The 26834-nt window shown below is 46.7% G+C and overlaps 1 protein-coding gene across 7 annotated transcripts in view; it reads left to right on the top strand.

The window, feature by feature from the left end:
- SEPTIN6 (septin 6) overlaps positions 1 to 26503 on the top strand; it is a gene marked incomplete at its 5' end in the record, with an annotated part of 28512 nt that extends 2009 nt beyond the window's left edge. For 2 of the 7 annotated variants that reach the window (XM_080554053.1, XM_080554055.1), the window contains 10 exons: positions 3802 to 3916; positions 10202 to 10397; positions 11203 to 11389; positions 11629 to 11790; positions 16575 to 16671; positions 16939 to 17107; positions 17337 to 17469; positions 18157 to 18347; positions 20234 to 20301; positions 23403 to 26503. In XM_080554053.1, coding sequence (XP_080410179.1) covers positions 3802 to 3916; positions 10202 to 10397; positions 11203 to 11389; positions 11629 to 11790; positions 16575 to 16671; positions 16939 to 17107; positions 17337 to 17469; positions 18157 to 18347; positions 20234 to 20301; positions 23403 to 23464 — 1380 coding nt within the window. In that variant the 3' untranslated portion in view covers positions 23465 to 26503. Of the gene's footprint in view, positions 1 to 312; positions 1395 to 3801; positions 3917 to 10201; positions 10398 to 11202; positions 11390 to 11628; positions 11791 to 16574; positions 16672 to 16938; positions 17108 to 17336; positions 17470 to 18156; positions 18348 to 20233; positions 20302 to 23402 lie in introns of those variants that run through there. The other 5 variants (XM_080554054.1, XM_080554059.1, XM_080554058.1 and 2 more) reach the window with 5 other exon arrangements.
- Positions 26504 to 26834: the final 331 nt, after the last annotated feature.

Genomic DNA, 26834 nt, shown 5'->3' with positions numbered 1-26834 from the left:
ACAAGCCTTGCTCTAATTTGTTGTTTAATCAGAGCCAAACGCAGTCTGGGGAAGTGGCTGCCACAACGCCGAGGTCATGGGAAGGGATCTGACGTTGTTCTCACTTAAATATGGTCTGGAAAACCCCGACGGTCTGGAAAACCCCGAATTTGGGGTCTGTTTAGCTTCCCTCTGAAGGGAGCTTCCCAGGCCTCGGTGTCTGAAATGGTTCTCGTCTGGGGAGAGGTGTCAGAAGCATTAGATGTCAGTCAGTGTCCCAAACAGGAGCACTCTTTTAAATTAAGTGCAGAAAAAGTGTAGTACTGCAGGGCTGGGGAGCATTTTCTTGTTGTGCAGGCCTCGTTTGGACGCTGGGTCCCTTGGGTTCAGAGCTGTAGGATTTTTTGTGCTCTGCCTGAGCACTGCCAAAGAGGCTTTTTCTTAGCCGTGGTGTCCTTTTTCATAATTCCTGTTAGTACAGGCCACCAGAAACCATCCTGAATACGGCACGTGGATGTTTGCATTGAGCAGCACGCTGCTCGTCTCGGAGAGGACACCCTGCTTCATCCCCACAGAGCAGCAATCGCCTCTCGGCGCTCCGAGGACGTCCCAGGAGCTGTACCTGAGATGCAGGAAGGCAGAGATGCAAGTTCAGCAAGATTTTTCTCTCATCGTTTTTTCATCCTGGAGAGATTCAAACACCTGGAGTCTAAATCTTGCCCGTTTTTGTAAAGTAGCATTTAATGTGCAGGATTTTTTGGCTTGGGGTAATTAATTTCTCCGTATTTTCCATGCTGTTGAGGTACGTCTCTGTAAGAATTAGAGCAGGCAGCAGTGGTTCCTGTGGCATGGAGAGGCCCTCCCAGAAGGTGTGTAGATCCTCCAGAGACAGGGAAAAAATTTCAGTAACTTCTACAAGAGGCTACTCTTTACTTTTGCTCTGAAATAGCCCCGCCTGGCAATGCAGCAGGAGAGTGTGTTGCTCTTTTTGTTCTTTTAATCTTGTTTGTGGCAAACACGCTTTGCTTCCTCCCGAGCAACAACAGCCCATTCTATCCTAGGGGGGTCACTCTGCGTGTATGGGAAAAAAAAAGGCATCTGGTGTCTTGGTGCAGTGCCAGTATTCACACTGGTTTCCCAGATACTCCCGTCTTTGTCTTCAGTCCAAGAAGATGCTAACTTTAAACCAGAGAATATGGAAGGGCTCTCAGCCAGCCAGCGCTCAGTGGTGCTAGCGGAAAAAGCCTCCGCGTGGGCAGCAGTTAAACCTCGCTTCCCTTGCTGATACCTCTTCATGCATTTTAAATTTAACCGAAACATTGTTTTTTCCAGGGTAAACAATGGCAGCTCTTGAACACTTTTTCAGCACAAATTGTTTTATGAGCTTAACATATTCTCCTTCGATTTTGAACAAGGTAATCCAAATCTACATCTAATATCCAGGCAGTATGAGTAATCGCCGTGTTCATATGTTGTTTATGATGGTGCTGTTTATATATAGCAGCATTCTGGATATAGAGACACCTCGTGGCATGTGAAGACTGATTACTTGCCCTGTTTCTTGGGGGATCAGGTAGAAAATGGTTCTTTTCTCTCCAGAGGCTTGGTAATTGCTGACAACTTTCTGATGTGTGTCAACACCACATAAATAAAAAAGTCATTCTTTTTAAAATATAAAATAAAACACAATTTCTCTCTTTTTTTTTTTTTCAACACGCCTGATCTCTGAATGCATGGACATTGCAGGCTTTGGATTTTCAGCCAGTGCAGCACCTTGTGGCTGTGTACTTAACGTGAAGGTTGAGCTGCTGCGACTGAAAATCAGATTTTGTCGTATTTGTTTCGTGACCTGAAACAAATGCGAAGCGTGGTTTAACTGTTATAAAACCACAGGTGACTAGAAAACCAGGGTACAGGAAATGACTCGCAGGCTGAATTCGGCGCGACAATAAATGCCTCCTCTTAGCCGAGAGGGGCTTAACTTTCACCATTTACTTTGTTCCATCTGGATCACGCTTATATTTAGGGACCAGGAGAAGATTTGTTCTTAATGAGAGCCTACACACCCACCCACGCTTCCTGCAGAGGGTAGTGTTCAAACAGTCTCCCAACAGCGCAGTTTTAAGGCTGGGTGTTAAAAATACACTGGATGTTTCTCCTTCCCCAGGAAGACCGCTGTCTGTGGGTCTCTCTCACCTCTGCAGACTCTTCACCAGGACCGTGCTGCTCCCTCGCTGGGGATAAAACCTCACCACGAGATACTCCAGCGCTGGGGCTTTGGTGGTGAAAGCAGTTTAGGAGGAGAGTCGAGATGTGCTGTCACAAACTCCATGTGCCTGACAGTCTTCTGGTTCTCCCTTTCCTCTGCTTCGTATAAAATCTCTCAGTTTGTGAATTGTTGGCCTCAGAGCTGCATCCTCAGCAGGCAAAACCAAAATCTGCTGGGTGAGTGGGGCGCCCTCCTGGTTAGCGTGTTGTCTGGAGGCAAGGTGCTCAGGAGTTAATAATGAGCCGTATTTGTGAACATCTTGGCAGGGAGAATCAGACTAATACACAAAATATGGCTAGGGGGAAACATATTTACACATCACAGGGCTGTAAATATGGTTAATGGATGAAATGTAGTTGGATCCTCACATTTGGGGAAAAAAAAAAAAACCACCAGCTCTGAGTGGTAGATGCAGTCCTTGGGGGCATTCTGCTGACCTAAAACACGAGGGTTGTTAACAAAAGAGGAAAAGCAGTATGCCTGTCCCTATAAACAAGCTTTTTGATGTATGTGGAAACAGCATCCTGAAAGAATAAGTTGAAAATTACACCCCTATAAACTGTTGCCTCGTGGTTGTAATATTTCTTGCAAGCTGATGATGTGCTTAAAAGGCCAGAGGGGAATTTTCTGCATTTGGCACCAAAATACATTCTTAAGAGAAAAGCCTGTGATCGGCAGAGAGAAATCCCTTTCTGTGGGGTGGCGGGAGGTAAGGAGGCCCTGGTGGCCAGGAGAATGTCTCGGAGCCCCTCTCCATTAGCGAGCGGCTGTGCTGGGTGCGTGGCACGGAGGGGCTGGAGCTCATCCCTCTCACCACTGGGGCAGGCTCTGGTCTTGCATCTTCCCTGCAGCTTCCTCCAATGATCCGTGCGTCTCCTGGTGCTAATGGCTGTTCTGTAAGTCTGGACAGGGACAGGCTCCTGTTTGCAGTCTGAGAGTTTCGTCTTTGCAACAGCAAGGAAGATATCGCTGTGTTTGGTAGCTCAAAGACTTCATTCTCTGCTGCTTCTCTACAGCTCTCTCTCTGTGCAGAGGCTGTGTTTGGGCTGTTCAATTACCGATGTAGGTACAGTTTCCCTAATTGTTGCTAGCTCGTTTCTGTAATTGAAGTTTTAATGTGCATTGCAATAGGCGTGCAGGAGGAGGCATCGCTAATACATTCCTTTGCCCAGGGGATTCTTTTTGTTTTCGGTATAAGGTGAGACTTGAGTGTCTACATAATTTTGGAGATAGATATAGATAGATATAGGATAGAAATGTTTCGTCAACTCCTCGTTTCAGCAGTTGTGTTTGGGTTTGTGTTTTGCGCAGTTCGGTATTTTCTTGACAGGGCTACCTTCTCGTGTAGGGCAAATAGGATGTTTGATTCATGCTCTCTGCATTTGTTTTGGCAAAGAGTGATGGATGCTGATTACATTTATCACAAGATTTACAATATATGTGCAAATCTGTGCGTGGACTGTATACTTTATTCTACTTGGGAGGTCTTAAGGGCATGTAGAGATAAGTGGATTTTGCTTGAAAATGACAGACTGTATTTTTCATTATTTCAGGGTGAAGGCTGTCGTACTGTCCCCCTTTCTGGACACGTGGGATTTGACAGTTTGCCTGACCAGCTGGTTAATAAGTCAGTTAATCATGGGTTTTGTTTCAACATCCTGTGTGTGGGTGAGTATTTCCATCTTGGGAAGCTCTGTTTGTTGAAAAGGGCTTTTCTGCAGCTGGATGTAGCTTATAGGTAATAGAGTTAACAAGGTAGCTTTGATTTGAATTTCCACTCCCCTGTTCTGCCTATTTTCAGTAACAAGATTTAGTGGTGCCCTGGGAAATCCCTGCTGGGGTTATGCAGTATGGCTTTCTACCAAGCAGTGAACCACAGAAATGAAATGCCTGAAGTCCCACGCGTTTATTATGATCTTTATTTGCCTGGTATGTTCCAACGTCGTGTTTTTAAAAGAAAATGGGTATTCATGCCAGAGAACTCTGTTCTGAGGTCATGTTTGATCAGACACTCAGTTATTATTATAATTATTTTAACAAAATACCAGTCATACTCCTCTTAAAGCACTTAAAGCTATTTTTTTCTTCTCCTTCCTGTGCGTTCTTGAATTAAATAGTGTCTGGCCAAGCCTTAGCTGGTCATGCAGCCATCCAGGCTGCCAAGCTGTATGCATCTGAGCTGGGCCCTGGCACTGTAGCAGGACTTGGTGTCTGTCCCGCAGTGTCTGCCCCTCTCAAAGGTCTTCCCCACGGTGAGGACAGTTGTTTTGATGTGCTGATGCCTCTGGGAACAGGAATTTATTGTGTGGCCGCTGGGGGTAAGCCCTGTCTGCAGTGCCTGGCGTGACAGAGGGGAGCGCTGCAGCTGCTGATGGCTCCTGGGCACTCGTCTCTGCTGGTGGTCAGCTCCGCGTCCGCACAAAGGCTGTCTGTGCTGTTCTGAGACCCAGCGCGGGGCACGGACCCAGGGTTAAGCCTGGGATGAGAGGAGCAGAGTGCTGAGAGCCCTGTTAAATGGAGCCGAGAGGAAAACTTTCCCTGACAATGGCATTCCTGTGAGATGCTAAACTTTGCTGACAAGTCGAGGTCACTGTCAGGCTGAGTCAGTAGGTGATTTCCACTGTACACGAATGAGATGTGACCTAGTGAAACTCTTGTCCCCAAGCTGAAGCCTTACTGTATTTCCTTTTGCACTTACTGAGCTGCTGTGTTATTTTCTGCAAGTTATAGGTGCAGTGGCAGATGCCTCTCGTGGTTAAGTGTTCCCCTGGATGTGTGGAAAGCAGTTGAATACCCCTGCTTTCCTCTTTGCACAGCAGAACGGGAATGCAGTAAACGGTTGTTCTGAGTAACAAGGGCTCACCGAGATCAATGTGCATTAGTTGTTAATGTCAGTCTTTTATGAATGGTAACAACACAGACATGGTAAATCTTGAAATAAAGAAGCTTCATAGAAAAAATTAATAAGCTCCCTTAGAAAAAGTTGTGCACATTTTTAGTTGATGAGCTCAGGCTTTAACATGGCTTGTAAGAGCCTCTGTTAACTTGTGGTAACAAAGTTAAACTCTTAAACATCCTGGGGAGAGAAAAGAAAAGGTCCCAGAATCCATCTGTCATTTAGACTGCTGGGTCTCACTTCTACAACAGGAGTTTGGCGTGAAAAACTGAAAGAACAGAAAACGAACGAGGATCGAGGCCAACAAAACAGGAAAAAGGTGAACTGATGCCACAGTCAGGCCACTAAACACGACAGAAAGACACTTTGTTACTCCCCATTTTTCAGCTGTGTGTGGAGTTGGTTGGAGGAAAAACCCAGCGACAGTTTTACTCTGCACCGTGCTGGAGCCGAGCCACCGACTCCTCCAGCTCCCAGCGGAGGAGCCGGGGAAAGCTTCAGAAGCGGCTCTCAGCAGTACGTCCAGATTAGAGCAATTTTTAGCTGTTCTCATGCTGAAAGCTGTCTCCCCTTTCAGACAAGCCAAAGATAGAGTGAACGAGCAAAGCTCTCGGAAGAAGTTAGGGGCTGTGGATGGTTTCTCTGATATTTTATTCCTCAGCACAGCCATTTTCTCCGTGAAGCTTCGCTGCTAAAATGCTGACCGTGTGTTAGTTCAGTGCAAAGGCTGGGGAAGTCTTTAATGGCTGAGCCCTTCTGTGCTGACTGCGTTGCTCAGCGAGGTGGGGGAAGGAGGGGAAGAACAGGTTTTTATTTGGTGAACTTTCTCAGTTTTGGCCAGGGTAGATTATAGATGTATTAGACTAGCATCCCATTATGAGCAGGAATTTCCCCCTTCCTCCCTCCCAGGATTTGCAAGGGATTTGTCCTAAGCAGCCTTGTCAGTGCAATGAGAAACTGCTATTTTGCTGGGGAAACACCTTCTCTTTTCCCAGGGGCTGCACCACGGCTTTGAGGACTCGCAAAGAGTGGTTCCTGTGTTTTTTCCGTGTGCATTCAGCAGCTCCCAAACTGGTCCCAACCATTTCTGGCTTATTACTTCCCAGCATTCGGTCTGTGCTGGAATTACTCTGGACTCAGTGATGGTGGGAGTGAATTTGAGGTGTCACCCCAAGGGGGCTGTGTTAAAGAGGCAGTAAGTCCACGTGCTGGGTCCCCAGACCAGTGAGCACCAGCAGCAGGGGAAGGGTGGGATGCACGCGGGTTTCCTCGTGCAGAGCTGCCCTCAGCTCTCCGGCAGGCGGCTTTCAGTGGGGTGAGGAGCTGTGGTGCCGCGAGTTGCCAAACGATGGGTTTTGTGGTCAGCGCTGCAACCAGCTGAGAACAGGCTTTCTTCAACTGAAAAGCCGCTGCCCCGTGGGGCAGATGGCAGCAACACGGCTGGGAGGCCCCGGGCTCCTCTGAGGTGCTTCTGCATCGTTCATGGGCCCCTGTTGCTCCTCTTGCCCCCCGCAAGCCTGGCCTTTGCCTTGCGATGGTGTGCTGTCAGATGAAAAGAGCTGTTTTTTCCCTGAGAGATGGCCTTATCAGGCTGTGCTGCCTCAGGGCTCGTCCTGACAAACCTGCTACATCGGATTACTTCCTGTTCCTTCACACGAAAGGGCTGTGCGTGCATGTACGTCTTCTATAGGATGGAATTATCTGATATCTGGAGCCACGGGTGTTAACCTTGTGAAGGACAGGGGTTGCTCTCTCTTGAAAGGGCTCTGTGCGGGTTCAAACACTCCGTGCTTTCCAACAGCTGAATTCTCTGAGGACTCTTCTGACCTACTGCAGAGTCGACTGAGGGTCTCTTAAATCCTGAGTGAGGTGGAGAAGGGGGCCAGTGAGCAGTCAGTCGTTGTTCTGCCTAACTTGTGCCAGGGGAAAGCAAACTGAACCACCAGGCTCAGAAAGGAAGAGGAGGTAGGGCTTTCACAGCGTGCACTTCGGCAGGTGTGGTGCTGGGGCTGTGGGCCCTTTCCATCTCACCCGGCGTTGGGTGAGCTGGTGTGGGGATGCCACACATCCGGAATCCGACTGCTGTAGTGTCCCTTGCGTTCTTTTCTAATTTCCCCCTGTCTCTGAAAATCGTCAGACTTGAAAGCTAAAATCCACCCGGCGCTGAAAGGCACAATGCTCCCGCGTTTCAAGGGCTGTGCGAGCTTCCTGGTGCCGGGCTCTAACAATAAAGGTCACCGTCCCTACCTTGTCCTCCCCGCAGCGCCTTGCCAGTCCTGCTCCAGGAGAGCAGACCGCTGCAGAGTCGCATAAAGCTTAAGTGCAGTGCTGGAGATCAAATCCCATGTGTGCCTCTACGCCTGACATCAGGAAATAATCTTCCTGCCAAGGACGCCTCTCGCTCGATTTGCGTACACCGCTGCTTTTTCCACGGTAATTCTGCCTCCCTTAATCCCCATTCATCCTTTCTGTTTTTTTGGAGAAGATTCCAGTGCTGCTGGCTGGAATGAGCACAGACTGCTTGTCCTTTTCATCAGCACATCTGTTCCATCTGGACTCCCGTCCTTACAAGAAGCAGTTGGCACCGTTTTCATCTTCCAGCTAGCAGAAAGTTGCCTCTGTGTCAGGCAGCATCTCCCAGGAGGCTCAGCAATCCTCTGTTCTTGCCGTTTGCCCTTCAAAGCAGCGCTGCTCCCTAGCTCTGGTCATGTTTAACACAGCAAAGCACTTTAAGCAGGGCGTTACCATCTCACGTCGCTCTGCTAGCATTAGTGCCACGTTTCTGTTAGCTGAGAGTCGTTCTGCTCTCCTCCGTCCTCTTCCCTGGCAGGCTCTTGATGCCGTGCTGTGTCAGGGGGGTTAAACCATGCTGTATCTGGAGTGGGATTGCTGATGTGCAGGCTTCACATCTGAGATGCTGCGTTAGTGCCTGGAGGCTTTGTTTTCTAAACACGAAGGTGTAGGTGTTTGGATGGGAAGCTGTCATCTGTGTCATCGTGGCTTAACAGTTTCCATCTTCCCCTTCCAAAAGGAAAACTTCGGTGTCGGAATTCGGAGTCACCTCTACTGGCCCTGCGCAGCGTGCAGGAGATGGAGTGTAACAGCATGCTCTGTCTTCAGAATTGGCCTGCATCCCTTCTGCACCTCTCCCCGACAGTTAAAATCACTCTTACTGCAAACTCCATGGGACGGAGCGCGCGGGGCATTGGCACATGTGTGGGGCTGCCCCCCCAGCAGGACCAGCTGCCCGGTCCCCACCAGGGATGCAGGCAGCCGCCTGCCTGCTCCGTCCTGCCGGTCCGGGCAGCAACCCTTGGCAGGAGCTCTGGAAATGCTGCTGCCTTCTCAAGCTGTTTAGATTTTGGTCTTTTTTTTACACCGACGTTTTCCTGGAATCCCTGCGAAAGGCCTGGCAAGGTCATGCAGGCTTTCTGCTCTTAACTCTTGAAATCCCCATCCAGACCCTTGCGATGCTCTGGCCCCTATGCCCTGTGCACCTTCTCCCCACCGGGGACAAATGCTGCCCTAAAAGCCCAGACCGGGGCAGGATTGTAGCACCGCACACCCGGTGCTGACTCTCTCCTCTCCCCGTGGGGCTGCAGACAAGGTTGGTGTGAACACCACTGGACTTCTGGCCGAAGCTGGCATCCATCTGTGACACTATTAGCATTGCAGCTCAAGGTTTGTGTTGACTTTCAGATGTCAGTGAATCTTTCTGCCTTCTGGAAAGGTACCTGGTGTATGATCCTGGTGGTCAGAGAGCGTGTGGTTCCCAGAGCAGGGCAGGTTTGCCTTGCCCTGAGCTGGAGAAGTCCCCGCTGGGGCCAAGAGAGAGGAATTTGCCTGCTTGCAGGGGAGAGGCGCAGAGATTTGGACGGGGGAAGAAGGGGAGGAGTTTCCCCTTATTGAATCGGGTGTTTCATGCAAGTTTGGATCTGTTGCAGAACTCGAAGCCTTCAAAAATAAGAAGCTCTTTTCTTCCGAGCAAAGTAGGAAAATGATGATGTCTTGTTAGGGAGCTGAGGGAGGGAGGGAGGAAAGGCTGCTTCACCGAGACACAGGCTCCTTGTGGTCCCGGGGCAGTCCGGAGGAGCAGCCCGCGCAGTGGGTGGGGTTCAGCTGGCTGCTGAAGTTTCAGCAAAAACCAGACGGGTAGCTGAGAAATGGCCATTTCCCCAAAATACCACAGTCCTCACGGGGCAACAAACCAGACTGCTTAGAGGTTCGGTGCAAAGTCAGGTCCCGTGGGCTGGGGAAGCTGGCTCTGCTGCCAGAGCGTGGTAAGGGAGGCTGCCCGGCGGAATGAGTGCACGGAGGGGTTTGTTTGGTTCTCCCTGGGATGTATCTAAAACAAATTTAAGGTTGGTCTCTGGGATTTGTCTGTTCCTGCCAGATAAGGAAATAGTTCCCCATTGATAGATGGGATCCAAATAGCAGTTGAATGCTGCAGAACTTCTGGAAGCAGATTTCTGAGTGTTGTTCGAGTTGTGCAGCCGAATATTTCCTAATATATGGAAACCAGGTATTACAGAAAATGTCCCTTCTGCTCTAGAAGGCTGGGCCCCAAATTAGGCTGTTGCGGGTACAAGAAACCATCTGCACAGCTTGCTGTGGGATTGGAACCAGCTCTGTTTCTGCACTGAAGGAAGCTATCTCAGTGGCTGCAGAAATATTAATCTGGAGAGTCTTTTTTTGGAGATGGCAATAAGCCCCATTTCCACCCCCCCCACACCTTTTAATGAAAGCAGGATCTTCTGTAGTGTAGTTATGGGATTCTGCAGCATCTGAGTGATGCTTTCCCCTTTGCCTTTTCACCTTTTTCTTTTCATCTCTATTTTCTAACGATATTAATGGCCATTAGACTGTGAAATGTAATTTGCCTGGAATACAGGCCTCCCATTGTACATGCCTTTCTGCTTGCCAGACGGTCCCTTTGGAGCATGAGATCTGCTTTCATCTGCTACAATTTCACCCCTGTTAATGTTTGGATGCTGAAAGGGCAAGCCATATTAATATTCAACAAAACATTTCAACTCTTTTTTTTTTTTTTCCAACAGGGGAAACTGGCCTTGGTAAGTCCACCCTCATGGACACCCTGTTCAACACCAAGTTTGAAGGTGACCCAGCGTCTCACTCGCAGCCTGGGGTCCAGCTCAAGTCTAGTACCTACGACCTGCAAGAGAGCAACGTCAACCTCAAACTGACCATTGTGAGCACAGTGGGCTTTGGGGATCAGATCAACAAAGAGGACAGGTAAGTGAAGAGGGAGAGAGGCCGTATCCTGACCTCGTTCTCTCATGCTTTGCTTTCTCTTGTGCCCTTCTTGGGCCAGATTATGCTCTCCTCTTTCCTTCTTACAAGTTGCCTTTGTCCTCTCTTTGGGATGGGACAGGGAGAAAAGAGGAGAGAGACCCCGGTGTGTCAGCACTGCTCCAGCTGTCACAGCAGCTTTTCGTACGCTGTCAGAGCAATATCTGGCCTGCTGGCAGCCTTCTGCCCAAATTCAGCCAGTGGGGCTTGCTGAGAGCTCCAGGGCATTTCTGTGCTCGTTGCCCTGTGCTGTGCTGACCGCAAGCTGCCAACCAAACCACTAGCGTGGTCTAGTGACCGTTCGGTTTAACAACCGCTTCTGGCAGGGCTCTTCCATCTTGCCGAAGGACGCACGATTAATGTTCAGTGAAATGTGATTTGGGGAACTATCTCTGGCAGCTCACGTCCCAGCAGGGCTGGAGCATGGGAGTTAAGAGGTGTGTGATTCCACCAGGCCCTGTCCAATGCACATCTTCACAGATGGGGTTTGCTTTGTTGCAAACAAAGTCTGTTAGATTTTCTTTTAGTTTTGTTTAAGATGCACTGATGCCCTTTATATTGCAAGGCTGACGGGCTCTGTATTACAGATAGCCTTGGAAGGGAGTTGCAGATTTGAATTGGTCAGAGAATTGGTCCTGAAAAGTGAAATCTAACGAGCAGCTCATTTTTAAAAAGCAAGCAAAGGAATACTGTCTGTTTACCTCTCTGACTGTGAGATAGGGATAACCCTTTTTTCCTTTCACTGAAGCTATAAGCCCATCGTTGAGTTCATCGATGCTCAGTTTGAAGCCTACTTGCAAGAAGAACTGAAGATAAAGAGGGTCTTGCACAACTACCATGACACCCGGATCCATGCTTGCTTGTACTTCATTGCTCCCACGGGCCACTCACTGAAATCCTTGGACTTGGTGACAATGAAGAAGCTTGACAGCAAGGTAGGCACGTTTAACTGGTACTGTGCAGGTCACCTTGCTCATGATGGGAATACTGCTGCTTTTCCAGGGCATATCTCCCCACTCTGCTTAGCCTTTATGCTAGTGAAGATGGCTGAGTTGACAGCTAAATTCAGTAGACTTCCTAAGCACTTTTTAATTTTTTTGTAAGTTGTATTGTAGACTTGGAAAAACTACCTGGAGCGAAGCTCAGGACTTCTTATCTCTCTGTTCCTTTCTAGGTCAACATCATTCCTATCATTGCCAAATCGGATGCCATTTCCAAGAGCGAGCTGACCAAATTTAAAATTAAAATCACAAGTGAGCTGGTCAGTAACGGGGTTCAGATCTACCAGTTCCCAACAGACGATGAGTCGGTGGCGGAGATAAACGGGACAATGAATGTAAGTGACTCAGCACTTCCTCCTCTCCCGGAGCACTTCAGCACTCTCACTGTAGGGGTGGTGGCCTGTAATGGGGTGTTTCTTAAATCCATTTTCCCTTTAATTTTGTGTCTTAAAAACAGAGGATCCCATCTGTGTAGTGGTTAGCAGAGCCTTGTGATAGGCTATGGCCTCGCTGGCAGGGTTTTGTAGTAAGAAAGCAGATGGTTTTTAACCCCTTCCTTGTTCTAATACATAAATTTTGAAAGACATGCAGGAAATTGGACAGATGGTGAGGTCTGGCTATGCAGAGCAAGGACAGCCACGGGTTATGAATTAATCAGAGGCATATTATGTGTCTCATGTGAGGGACAGACTGTCTACGGTCAGGCACTTCACTGTTCCACACCAAACAGCTTTGCTCTCCTGGAATGGTGTTTCCTGTGAAGCTCTGCCTCTACGAGGTGTTTCCTCTTGGCTGTGGCTGTCTTTGGAGCAGAGCCCCTTCACCTGGCCGGCTCTGGTACTCCTCCTGTGCACTGAGTTGCTGTTTTATTATTGATCTGCTTTTGTTACTGATCTGCTGTTGCTTAGCTGGGTCCTGTGTCTGGTTTGGCCTCGCAGCGCTGGTGAAGGATGGTGCTGTTGGCCAGAATGGGTGAGCAGGGGTGTGCAGTGAGGCTGGGTTAGAGTAATGGCTTCCTTTTGGCTACAACCAAGTGCTGCTGTGAGAAATTTGTAATTCAGCCATAAAATACAAGGGTTGGACCAGAGGCCCCTCTCGTCTCTAAACATCTGCTCTTGGTCACTCTTGGAGTACATAAGAAGAGAGAGAAGGTATATGATGCTTCCCCCAAATATTTCCTTAGCCTCTGACCATCTTCAGATCAAGGATTTCTGTCCCATGCACCACCAGTGTGTGAAAAACAGAGTACACAAGTTAATTCCTAGTCAGAGTAATTTTGTGATGGCATCTTACTCAGTGCTCTCACTGCACCAGATTAAAATTACTGCTGGAAATGAAGATACAATATCACTCGGTCCTCAAGGAACCAGAGATGTGATGACAAAGGGAGAGGTCCTCTCCCGTTGGCCCTTCTGAGGGTGGAGGTAAACTGCTTATCTTTGCTTTCGGTCATTTCCATGTCTCCTGACAGGGAATTGCTGTCTCAGATCGTAGGCGTTCTGGATTGTGTCAGCTGCTGCACAGAGATCAACTCTTTAAATCCTCCATTAAACTGATATAAATCATAATTACCAGCTTTATGGGGACTAAGCAGGCTGGAATCTGAATCTAATCAAGGCAGTTTTGCACACCTGGAAAACTGGTATCCAAATACTATTTTTTTGGAAAACAAATCTGCTTATGCTTCAGGTCAGGAGATGAGGAGATGGAGGAATTGAGACTAATAAAAAAGCCAGGATGGGATGATTTAGGTTTAAAATTTAAATTGCCAATTTTAATCAGATTTGAAATTGAGGAATGGAAAACTTTTATTTCAATCAGTTGGCTTAACCTTCACGTTTGTTATTCTCTCCAGAAAGCTTCATTGTCTTTGCCTCTTACAGATCAACATCTTTGAAAGGTTATAAATGAAGTCTTCAGGCTAAAGTGGGGCTTCTTGCTGACCAGCAAACATTCTAGATCAGTTACCTTTCTTTTTTTAGTTACAGAGAAAATTGAGACTGGTCTCTTGATTACTTAATGTTTTGCTTATGATCTGCATTGATTGTCTTTTCCATGAAAAGTAAAAATGGGTTTTAAAATATGCAAACTCACTGCTTAATGTGCATTTTAGTTTATTATATTCACTTGTGCTGGATGCATGAGTAATTTTTTTCAGGGTATTTTGCATACAGAATTGACTTACTAAACAAAATACTGCCTGATGTGACAGGAATTGATGAACTGAAGATTTAAGATCTGTGCCATCGTGATTAGAAAGAGAAGTATTTAACCATGAACAAAGGCGTCAAGTGGAGTATTTAGCAAATAATCAGATTAAACAAATCTTCAGAACAAGATGCCTGATTTTGCCTGAAATTGATCTGGTCTTTTTGATAATCCCACTATGCCGATATTTACAAGTTCAGAGATGTAGAGACCACTTGAAAACACTCTCCAAAATTCTTTGGATCTCCTCCCATCCGGATTTTATTCTTAAATCATAATAAGAAAAACAAGCTCTCCTATTCTTTCAACTCCCGATTGGCTTTTCCATTTTGAATGAATTAGTCTAATGACCGATTAATATATTTTCCCTGCACCTGCTATTTAAATGAAACCACGTGCAACCACATGAGCTGTCCCAGATGGTGGGAGCTGGAACTTGCTTGTGGAAAAAGGAAATCACCAGCACTTTCTCCCTGGTGAAGGCAGCAGCCAGACAGTTGACAGTGATGGAGGAACTGACTCCGCCATTCACGGTGACTGAGCCCACAGACAGACAAGGTTCGGTTTCTGCCACTGCCCCAGGTTGCTCCTCTTGCTCCCATTGCTCAGTTTGTCTCTTGGACATCCCTTTAGTTCATTCCTCCAGAGACCTGAGTGTGAAACAAACAAAAGACATTTACAGCAGCTGGAGAAATCAGCCAAGGGATGCTCCTGGGGAACAGCCTGAAGAAGCCAACAGGGAGGTCTGGAAACTCACCCAGGAACGACAGGATGGGAAGAGGGCAGCTCTGGTGGCCTGTGGGGGAAGGTGTCACCAAAGGGGAGCCCATTTTGCCTCTAGCAAGTACTGGCATAATCCCATGGCCTGGATGGGGAGCAGCTTGGGCCCAGCCCACGTGCTGGCTGGCCTCAGGTGCCCCCAAACTGCAGTGGCTTTTCCTCTGGCAACAGCACTGTGTAGGCCTGGAGAGGAGGAGGCCTTTGTGGGGTTCAGTACCTGGGGCATTGCAGAGCTTCCAACAGTGGGACACAGGTGCAGACCAGTTGCACACATCCTTTGCAATTAGACAGCCCTCTGCTGAAGATCAGATTCCTTCTACCTGGGAGACCACTTTCCTTTTTCTGCTGCTTGGCCTCTCCAGCATGATTGCAAAGGTAACTGCGTGGAGAGTGTCTCAGGTGCTCAGAGCCGCGGCGTGGCCCAGAGCAGCCCCACCCACTTGACCACCAGCCACATTTATGCTGTCGTGTTCCCCATGCGAGAGTTGCAAGGCAGGGAATGAAAGCTGAAGAGCCCATCTTTGTGGGTGCTTGCAGGCAGCTTTGGTGTTTTACTATATGAGCCACGCTCTGAAAGCAGAAAATGTCATCTCTGAAATCTTTTGCTTGTACTGGCTGTTACCAACGTGTCCAGGTTTTCAGATGACCTGTGAAATTAAAGATTCTCCACCTGCTCTTGTGAGCAATCTAAGGTCACTGATCTTCCATATAATTGGCATCCTGGGGCCCTTTTAATTGCCCAGAACTAAATGCAGTTTAAAGGCTCAAGCTAACAAATGTGTCTGTGCAGAACTCAGCAGAAGGGGTGGGTGCAGGGAACTGGCAACTTTATTTTTAATTCTTGAAACCTTCCACTTGACTTCTTTGTAGCTTGGCAGAATGCAGTGTAGTTCCTAGGAGGAAGCGGAGGTGGGGGAAGATCTCACTTACTGCACAACAGATAAATGAAGAAAGGTAGCAGAGTCTGAGGGGTTTGCTTGGCTGCCTGAGTTTGGGGAATGGGGGGAGCATAAGGTGAGGTCTTCTGAGCCTGTAGTGATGTTGGCAGTGTTTTTGTTCCACCTCTGCTGAACTTGCACTGGGCAAATCTCTTAAACTCTCACTAAAAAGTGACTATTTTGTGTTTCTGGGTCAAAACAAGCAAATTCCCTTTGCTCTTAGTCAAGTGTCAGGTACTTGTGACAACCATACAAGGAACTTGTAACCATACAAGGTACTTGTAACAACCATACCAACAATGGAGTGTATGTCTTGGCTTGAAGAGCATAATGAGACATGGCTGAGATAGCAGTACAGCTGTGCAATGCTGTCCCCAAGGTCGCTCCCTGAGGGTATGATCCCTGGATTCAGCTTCCTTTGTCCTCTTGCTGTGCAGCCATCTAGCAGTGGCTATGCATAGCATCAGCATCATGAGGATTTTGTGAAGCCATCAACACTCCTTTGGATTTCTCGGGAGCTGAGAGAAGAAGCAGTAGGTAGGCTTGGTGAATGCAGGGTCGTTCCCAGCACAGCCTGGGGCACCCTCAGTGCCTGGGGTGGCCAGACCTCAGGGCACGCATGAATGCAGAAGCTGAGCTGGTGGAGGGACGTTGTTCAGCCCTTCCTCACCAGGCCTGAAGCAGACAGGGAGGAAAGCTGTTATCCTGGGGGTGAAGGAGGGACTTCAGTCCCCTGATCTGACAGAGCAAGTTGTCTTGTGCTCTGCTGTGAGCCGAGGGAGCGGTGGGATAAAATCAAGAAGGCTCCAAGACCTCTTTTGCTGCTTCTGTACTTGTGCAGATGTTCTCCTCAGGCACGGCAAGCCCCCGGGACAGCAGCGCAGGCAGAGCCCCGCAGCGTGTTGTTGGAGCTGTCTCTCTGATGCTAGTCTTGCACTGGCTCATCTCACCTGAGGTCCCGTGGCTGGGAGGATCAGCCAGGTAGAGGATGTAGCATGGTAGCACTAACAAAGTTTCCAAAAAGGACCCTCCCTTCTCCCTCCTTGCCTTGGGCTAGTGGCCAGTGACTAGACTCCCAGAGAGTAGCTTGTGCGTAATGGCTGTCGTGCTCAGTGGTTGTGCTGACCTCCGCGTGCTGTCGAGTCAGCTGGAGTTGAGGGGGACTAACGAGGGTTGCATTAAATGTGTTCCAGGCCCACTTGCCGTTTGCAGTGATCGGGAGCACAGAGGAACTGAAAATAGGAAACAAAATGATGAAAGCTCGTCAGTACCCCTGGGGCACAGTGCAGGGTGAGTCAAGACCTGGGATTTTCATGGCGTGGATGGTGGCACTTCCACCAGGAGGCAGTGGGCTTGCTCTGATAAGAGGAGCAAAGACCTGCTGGTCTTCAATATCTTGCGGGGGATTATCTTGTTAAATCCTTGTGTCAGGCCTATAATAACAGTTTTCTCTGTTCAGAAGGGCTGTTAAACCTGTTGGAGGAGTAGATGTGGGGATTGCAGGAAGAGATCTTTGTTTCTACCCCTGCTTTAACTCCTTATCATGTCTTCTCATAGTGGAGAATGAAGCTCACTGCGACTTTGTGAAGCTGCGAGAGATGCTGATCCGTGTGAACATGGAAGACCTGCGTGAACAGACCCACACACGCCACTACGAGCTGTACCGGCGGTGTAAGCTGGAGGAGATGGGTTTCAAGGACACCGATCCAGACAGCAAACCCTTCAGGTGGGATCCCTGGAGTAGACAGGGGAGCTCAAGGGAGGCATTGATGGATGCACTGTGTGTGTGTGTGTATGCATGCATCCTTGAGAGAGCATGTAAAGAACCAATGTGGCAAGAAAAACTGCCAGGTCAGATAAATCCAGTGGTTTTCATGATGAGGGCCTGATTTGAGAGGCTCAGGGGAAGCAGATTTTGTCCCCGCTCATGTCATTGGACTTTCCTTTTTCTTTAGCTTACAAGAAACTTACGAGGCCAAAAGAAATGAGTTTCTGGGGGAACTGCAGAAAAAGGAAGAGGCAATGAGGCAAATGTTTGTCCAGAGGGTCAAGGAAAAAGAAGCGGAGCTGAAGGAGGCTGAAAAAGAGGTGAAGACTACAGTACTTGTCTCTTGGTGGTTGTGGGTGATAGATCTACTCCCAAGTGGGCAGCTGCTGCCAAAGCACTTTCTGCAGTGTAGCTTAGGACTTTATCAAAAAGTCTGAAGTTTAACTTGGGATCATGGGGACATTAAGGTGTTCATCCTGTAGGACAAAACTAGATGGCAACGACTGCAGTATACAGCTTACTGCACCATGAAAGTGCCTTATTCTGTGATTCTGATAGACAGCTGTGGTGTGCTAAAATTCAAGGAGAGAAACAAAGCCCCTGATGTAACCTTGTTATACAAGAAATATACCCATGCAGCTTTTAGCGTTGGGAAAGGAATAAATCCATTTGCACAAAAATGCATTCGTGTACTGGCCTTTTAAAGAGGAATAAAGCAGAGACCTCTGGTAAGAAAAAATAAGTGGATTAAAATGTTTTTATGATTACACTCTCCTAATCCTCTACTGTTAGTCCGTGCAATGGTGCATCAGTAGAGCATTGCCTAGTTTGTAGGCTGCTTTGGAAGAAGACTGTTCCCTGCCCTTTGTCTCTGCAGTGTCAGCTCAGGGGGCTAGAAATGATGTAAAGACCAACAGAGACTTGTGGTCTGAGGTCTCATGGGAGCCTTCCATCTTTCTTTTCTCCAGTGAACTGAAGTAATGCTTGCCTCTCTCCTTTCCCTCTAGCTGCATGAAAAATTTGATCGTCTGAAGAAGTTACATCAGGATGAAAAAAAGAAGCTAGAGGATAAGAAGAAGTCTTTGGATGATGAAGTAAATGCATTTAAACAAAGGAAGACAGCAGCTGAATTGCTCCAATCTCAGGCTCAGCAGGCTGGAGGATCGCAAACTCTTAAAAGAGATAAGGAAAGAAAAAAGTAAGTTGCTAACCTGGTGGTATTTGCTTTTCAGTAATGGTTCTCTCTTAATGTTTTCCTGGGTATTCATAGCTCTTTTCCAATTTAGCCAGTCCATATCAGGGGAAGGTTTGCAGACAGATGTAATCTCTAGCAAGCCTGAGCAGTAGCTGGAAGCATTTTACCTCTGTCATCCTCAGGAGCAGCAAGCACAGTACTCACCTCCCTCACTGCTTGCTGACAGCATGGGAGAGGATGAGTTTGCTTCCATTTGCTGGGATTCCCTGATCTTCCCTTGGTCTTTCAGTGCCTGTAATGAAGTGGAACAAAACTGCCTGCCAAGGTTAGGGTGTGGTTAACGGGGATGTCCCACCACCCCCAGAGAGGAGTGTGTCCTGTCCTGGGGTCTTGGTTAGGTTTGGGAAAAGTTTATGCAGTGGAGATTATTCAGGGAGCCTAATAGTCTGAAATTCTTGAATCTGCAAAATGTAAGGCTGCAAAAGTGTTAGTACCCTCTCTAGCCCTAAACCAACATTTTGACCTCCACAGAAGGAGTGAGAAGTAATGCATGGATTTAGAAAGGTTCCTCATGCCAGGGACTGGTGCAACAGGATTCAGCCTCTGGTCGTGGTTCTTTTGTCTGGGCTCTCAGCAGTGCCCATCCCAGGCTCTTAATGTTCTGCAATTTCTCAAGAGCAGCCCAGCTGTACAGCTGAAATAGTTTTCCTGTTCCACCTAGCAATGAGGAGCTCCTTTTCTTCTCACTGTGGTACATTATCCAAAGTGGAGGGCTGTGCCACCTTAGCATGCATACAAACAGCAGTGTGCGGATAAACAAGTGTCTGTTTTTTACATCACTGCCATATAATCCCCTCTCTGCACATCCCTGAAGCAAACCCAGGGAATCTTGCCTGCACGATGCAGTTTTAAGTACATGGAGAAATGCTGTTAATACGAAGAATATGGCACATGCCCAGATAGCTGACAGGACCACTTGTCAGGAAATATAGTCCTTTACTGTTAAACTTGGAATCAAATGAGACAGGAGGGGAAAAACCCAATAACCAGAATCAGATCCTATTTTAGTCTCTTTCGTTTTGAGCTGGAACTGCTTCAATGTCAACATTCTTTTGCGATGAGCAATTAGTGCTCCTGCCCTTCTCTCGGTTGTCCGTTCCTTTTTCCACTGCCTATTTTGATTTGCCCTTTTGAATTACCTTCAGGGGGTTTTAATATCTTTGCAAAATGAGGAGCCTGAGACTGACTCGGACAGCCTGGACTATGTGAGGAATACAAAACTAAGTTCTTTTCATGCTCAGAGCCCTCACTCGTCTGCACTCTGAGGACTGCAGACTTGTGCCATGAGATTAGTCTGGGTGAGGAATGCAGAAAAGGGGGACAACATGCCCTGTAGTGTCAGTGAGTAGTAGCTGTGGCCAGGTCACACACTTGTTCATAGAAGCAGTTCTTATCTCAGAAGCATCCTTCACACCACACATATCCATATGAATACACATTGGTACTGTCCTTGTTGGTTAAGTCTGAGGCACAGTAAACTGAAAGCGGTGGGTCAGTGCTTGCTTCAGGCTTGGGGAGGTAATAGGAGGCCTCTCTCCTCCGGGAAAACAGCTGTGTTAAAAATAGTGATGTTTTCTTTGCTCTAACTTCTCCAATTGTCCTTAATGTTTCATTTCAGTATTTATTTAATTCATAAATCTCTATAACAATCCCTGAATTTCACAAGCCAGTAGCTTAATCATGTCTTGTTTAATAATAACTGTCAGTCCACTAGCCTTTTTCTTTCACAGAGACTTCTTTAAGCCCAAGCTCGGTAATTTGTACTAATTGTGACTTGGTTTCTTTTTTTTTTTTTTTTTTTATTGTTGCATCATCATCACCATTATTAGTTCTTACATGTATGCTGTTTTACAGTTAACTGCTCTTGGCTGCATGGTGCATGAGGCACATTGTCCTGGTAAGCGTCATTAACTAATATAGACCTCACAGTGGGATTAGTTACAGTTCCTAAAAAAGCAGACCCTTTGCGAGTCCAGAAGCCTAAAAATATTATCATCCCTGTTTTCCCCTGCTTTCACCCTCGTTGTATATGCCTTACCAGTCTCTCTATATGCAGTTGTAGAAAAAGGATGCATTGAAGCCAATCATTAAAAATTCCACAAAGTAAAATGCAGGGAGATTCAGTATTTGGATATTAAATGTGGGAAAATAAGGATTAGGTCCTCTTCCTTTTAAATGTTTCCAGCACTTTGCTGGCTTTGTCTTCTTTATTTTAGCTCCCCGAGAAATAAATGATATTCTTTAATCACGTAGGCCGTGTCGATACCATGGCAATAGTTGCTATGGAGAAATGGTGATGACAGAACCCAGCTAGCCCTGAAAATGTCTCTTCCCTTTCTTCTCCATCCCTCCCACTAGCCTTTTTCTTTCACAGAGACTTCTTTAAGCCCAAGCTCGGTAATTTGTACTAATTGTGACTTGGTTTCTTTTTTTTTTTTTTTTTTTATTGTTGCATCATCATCACCATTATTAGTTCTTACATGTATGCTGTTTTACAGTTAACTGCTCTTGGCTGCATGGTGCATGAGGCACATTGTCCTGGTAAGCGTCATTAACTAATATAGACCTCACAGTGGGATTAGTTACAGTTCCTAAAAAAGCAGACCCTTTGCGAGTCCAGAAGCCTAAAAATATTATCATCCCTGTTTTCCCCTGCTTTCACCCTCGTTGTATATGCCTTACCAGTCTCTCTATATGCAGTTGTAGAAAAAGGATGCATTGAAGCCAATCATTAAAAATTCCACAAAGTAAAATGCAGGGAGATTCAGTATTTGGATATTAAATGTGGGAAAATAAGGATTAGGTCCTCTTCCTTTTAAATGTTTCCAGCACTTTGCTGGCTTTGTCTTCTTTATTTTAGCTCCCCGAGAAATAAATGATATTCTTTAATCACGTAGGCCGTGTCGATACCATGGCAATAGTTGCTATGGAGAAATGGTGATGACAGAACCCAGCTAGCCCTGAAAATGTCTCTTCCCTTTCTTCTCCATCCCTCCCACCCCTGCAAGGTGCAGGGCTCGCTTGTGGTTACAGTGCAGGTGAAGAAGGATGCGAGACTGGTTTCAACATCCCCCCCCCAACAGATGGTAAAATCTGTCCATACCAGAGCTTTCATTTGTCCTAACGCACCGGAGAAATACAGAAAGACATGTGAGTGTGTGTGTGAGTGTGTTAAGGAACCGCTGCTAAATAACCAGAGAAATAGTCACCTGCTGGCTGGTTATAGTTGTTTGTCCAGGATCATGAGAGATACTGAGCATTTACCAAGTAACAAAGGCTCTGGATATAGACAGAGAGACTTCATGACATTTTTAATAGCCCAGTGGGGTACGCCATGGACAGATACTCAGCTGTAGCAGACAGGTGCAGACACACGTCTGGGAGCCAGGCGCAGTGTGCCCAGTGGGGTAAGACTAGTGACAGAAGAAGGCTGTGCTCAAGATGCATCCAGAAAGCCTGCCAGAGCACTTTGCCTCTCATTAAGGGCAGCATCCGAGTCTCTGAGGAGTTTTGGCAAGGCTCAGGGAGTTCCTGCTGGAGCAGAGCCCTGCCAGTGGTGTCACGCTGTGAGCCTGTCCAGAGTGTCTCTGCCTTGACGTGAGCAGGGAGAGAAGGTGGATACGTCATCATGGGCAGGCTCGTGGAACAGATAAGGATGTCCAAAAGGCTTAACAAATCTCACCATGAGCAAGAGTCTGCAGTGTGAAGTGCCAACAGCTATTGTAAAATGAAGGCTAATTTAAACCCAGATGTGTGAGAAATGCACCAGCCTGGCAGCAGATCCTCGTTAGGGTTATTAGCTAAACTGCTAATGGCAGTGGGCGACTTATAGCTGGGCTGGGCATGTTTAAATGAGCCTTTTTAATTTGCTCTTGATTCTCTGGTGAGAGGAAAAGGAAAGCTTTTATGGAAATGTCTTGCTTCTTGACTGAGCAGCAATACCAATGTGAGGGTAACAGCACCCCTAGTGTGAGACACACCTCCCTGAGAAGGAACGTGGTGGAACAGCAGCATTTAAAGTATAAAACCCTAAAATCTCAGCCTCTAGGCCACCTTCCTTGCAGACAAACCTGGCCTGGTTTTACATTCTCTGCTGGATGCAGTCCAAACTAACTTAGGGTCTGCCCTTAAATAGAGAAAAGCTGATTCCAGGATTTCTTCCCTCTTGTCTCCACCAAGAGAAGAGAAATAGCACCTAAACATCACGCTGTCAGTGAGAGGCATTCGAGTTTTATTTCAATGGGATGTTCCACTTAGCAGAAGAGCTTCAGAAGGGTCTTGCACTGACTCAAACTGGAGCTCGCAGTCGTCTTGAGGGGTCTGGTAGAATGAATGCCTCTGCTGCCAGCAGTAACTGTAACACACTGAAAAGAACAATTCTCTGCTTTTCAGGGTATGAATGTTGAAAAATAAGCTCAAAGAATAACAGTGTTCGTTACTGGTGCTGAGTACGGAGGCACGGCTAAAGTGCAGTTAGAGTGAACATTACTGATTTTTGTTGGGTTTGGATTGCTCTTGGCAGGCGGTGTAACTGTACACTGTTGTGTACTGGGCTGTGAATCAAATGAAGTTCTTTGTTTCCACTACACAAATGCATGCAGTGCCTTTTTCAAAGGGCATTTGTCCTTGCTAAATTAAATATGTATATATGGTACTTTTCCAGAATTCAGAAAAATACTCTCAATATTGATCCAGTAAGTATTGCAGGGCTCCACTGTTTTGCAAGGATACCAACAAGCCACAATTGATGAGTCTTGCAGCTTGCAAAACTGTGATAGGATTGTTGTAGAAAAGAAGTGTTTCATCCCACTGCTGAGTGTGTGTGTATGCATGTGTGCGTGCATAAAGCATGTTTTGTAGTCAAATTAAACTGTATTAACACTTAGCAACATTTCTTTGTGTGTGTGTGTTAGGAAACATATTTATATTCTTATTTTATTTTTTAATTTTGTCATTAATCCATAAAGCCATTAATCTGCCTTTTTCTTTCATTTTCAGTTCGGGTTTCCTGTAGAACCTTTCCCTTCACACCAGAAGCGAATGCCCCCACATTCGGTTAACACGCAGCTATGCCATTGTGCCTGTTTGCTCACCTTTACTCATTGCTCCCTTACTGTGCTCACCATTTTGTTTTAAGCGACAGTCCGCACCCTTGGCTGTTCTGGGTTATGTTTTTTTTTTGTGAAAAACTCAGCAACAGCCTACGTGGAACTGGCAAGAGATGCTCGGGGCTGATACCTCTCCCCTTTTGGTCGATAGCAGGCTGCCAAGCGCTTGTAGGACTAGCGTCCCCACTGCTCAGTTGTTCAGCTTTTTGCCTGTCCCCTCCACTTTGTGCGAGGGCTGCATGGTGACAGCGCAGCTGCTTGGCGGCGTGCATTTCGTGCCTGTCGTGGGACTGCTGTGAATGCAACCCAGCGCTGCAGTGTGGTGGTCTCAAGAGACTGGCTGCCCCCTCCCCTTTTTAATTTGTTGTGTCTAACCCATCATTACCCCACTGTGCTGTCATGCGCAACTCAAATCAGTTTAAAGGACTTTTTGCAAGACTTGACATCCTCACAGGCGTGAGGGCTTGAATCCAAACCTCGAATCCCCAGGCTTGGGGGATTTTCAAACTTGGATCCATGGTTTGCAACTAAGTGTTCTCTGAATGCTGCAGGGGTCACGAAGGATCTCTTGCCTTGTCGCCCTCTCAGTGTGCTGGGCTGGATGCGCTTCCTGGATCCAATCTCAGGGAAAGCTGGTCACCTTGCTGTACATATCAGTGTTTGTGAAGAAAGACGATGATGTTTCTTTGACTTTCTTCTCAGTGATTCCAACAATTTCTAATTTTAATGCAAAAAGTATTACCTTTATATATATTTTTTTGACATCTGTTCAGAAGTGTACAGATGTTGGCAGGTTGCCTCATATTTTTTTTTTATTCAGCAAAAGCCTTGTTTTAATGCAAGATGTGCACTAAAAAGGGAGGTGTTTTGCTCATTGGGGCCAGGAGTTCAGTGAGTGGCCAAGTGCCAACTGTGGTTTGCCTGCAGGTATCTTCTGTGTGTATTTCTGGATGATTTTGTGTTTTTTTTTTGTTTTTATTTTTTATGCTTTTTTTTTTTTTAAATAAAGTCTTCATCAGACAGTGAATTCTGGTTAACATTTACTTCTTTTGTTTTTTTGTTTTCTTTGCCCTTCTTTTACAGTAACCCATGGCTCTGTACTGAGTAATTATCCCTGAATACAATGGGCTGGAATGGACCTTCATTTACTTGTTAAATCACAGGGTCTAATAAAACGTGACAGCATTTCAGCTGTGACCTTTCCATGGTGTTACTCTTGCTCTCTCCTATATCCTCATTGTGAACCTGACTTTACTATGTACTGGTGGTTATTGCTTTTATTAAACAATGTAAAATGAGTCCTAACAAGCTTTTGGACACTGCAACTTTAAATCTTAATGTTTTTTTTTCCATGCAGTTAATAGATTCCCCTTTCTCTTGGTCCCTCTCCACCCAGATAATGTGGAAATAAGTTCTGTGAGTTATTTTTGCTGGCGAAATAACAATGCAGTTTAAATGTATTTATTGGTGACTTTAAGGTGAGAACACCACCTTAGTTAAATTATCACAGTCGAGAGATTGAAAACTCTTTTCTTTTCATACTTGGTGTCATTTTCATGACATCACCTATCTCTCTTAATTTGCTTTTATGTTTTCTTTTGCTAATTCATGCTACCTAAAGACTAGCATTTAATACTCATTTCCATTTCAGACTTGCTTGTTGTGACCCTGATCCTTCAGTTGCACTGCATACAGGCACTGTCTGCAGGCAGGATGAACCCATGTGTCCTAACCCTGCTAAAAGATCAGGATGTGTACTAGCAAATAGTTCCAACAGAAACCCTTTAAACCCCAGGTTTTTTGGATGATAAGCACACCTCAGAGCTAGCCAGGATAGGTAATGCCATTTGTAGTGCAAACCACTGCTGACAGTTGTGCTAGGGAGGTGTTAGGGATGGTGCTAAAACCTCACGAGCAGTTCTTCCATTCCCATTAGTCTTGCTGGCTTGCACCAAACTGCAGCCATGGCCTCTCCCAGCAATCAAGGCAGCTAAAATTCTCGATTGCAGTGTATTTTCTCAGGTATTCTGTTTCACTATAAATACAGTTTTATTTCCTGAAAAGTTATTTGGTTCTTTTTTTAAGCAAATTAAAATAATCGGAGTATTTACTTCTTCCATTACTGTTGAGTGCCTGCTCCCAAAACCAGTCAGCATTGTTCTGCCAGTGATTTTTGGAACATCTGATAAAAGAAGCATTTAATGTAGTTTTTTTTTTTTTTTTTTAAACACCATGCCACAGGTCAACCACTGGTTGTTCTTCCTGGTCATTTGCCTTCTTAGAATGCAATTAAAAGTCTTTTAAATGAAAAAAGGTTTTTATTTGTGTAATTTCCTTGAAGTCTGAGGTGCCATGAGATAGAAAACCTCACAGAAAGAGGTTCCATCTCTCCTCTCAGCTGTTTTCACGTTGCATCTCTTTTCCCTGCTTTTTGAATGTCTTTCTCTTTTTTGCTAATCTTCTGTTTTTTTCTCTTTTTTTCCCCTTTCTCTCTCTCTAGCTTTTTTTAATCTGTCTTCGCCAGCTGCACGGGGTCTGAGGGAGAAGACTGCCACTTCTAGAAGAGGTTAGGGATCCTATGTCTGGGGAGGGGGGAGCAAACCTTCAGTGTTAGTGTCTGGGGAAGAAGCTCTTGTACTGACTTGCATGGTATCTAAAATCAAGGTGTCTTGTGATTTGTGTGGCAAGACAGCGGGGGGCTGCTGGTTTACTTGAAGAGAAACACAAATGTGATGATGTTCGGACTAATGATGTAGCGAATACATTTTCAAACATTGTTACGAGCATTTTTTTTTCTAATTTTGTCTTTAATAATATAAATGTCGCGGGCTTCCACGGGGTTTGAAGCCTTTAAGTATTTCCAATCTGCTGTTGTTCCATTGATTTTGGAAAACCGCGCGAAGAAAAACAGAAGCGCGGCGCAATTTGCGATGTCGGCAGCCACGAAGTCTTTAATTCTAACGACAATAAAGTGAAGAACTGCGTGTTTTCAGCGGTGTCCTGCTGTGTGTCTCACCCTCGCAGCGCTCCGCCGCCATTTTGTGGAGAGCGGAGCCTCCTGCGGCGCAGCGGCGGCGGGGCGCCTGCGCACTTTGCGTAGCCGCCGCACGCTTTGCGTACCGCCGCGCTCCCAGCGTGGCCGCTGCGCTCCCAGCGTAAGCCGCCGGGCGGCGCCGTTCCGTGACGGGACCGGGGCGGGGGGGGGGGGTGGCGGTGGTAGAGTCTCGCGGCGTCTCGCGCGGCCGTGACGCGCGGCCACGTGACGCGGCGGTAACCGGGGGCCCCCGCGCGGCGCGAGCGCGGCCGGAGCCGGGGAGGGGGA

The sequence above is a fragment of the Anser brachyrhynchus genome, assembly GCF_964034855.1.
Source record: "Anser brachyrhynchus genome assembly, chromosome: 13".
Classification (NCBI taxonomy): domain Eukaryota; kingdom Metazoa; phylum Chordata; class Aves; order Anseriformes; family Anatidae; genus Anser; species Anser brachyrhynchus.
Note: the sequence above shows the minus strand (reverse complement) of the source record. Positions and strands in the feature narration are given on the sequence as shown.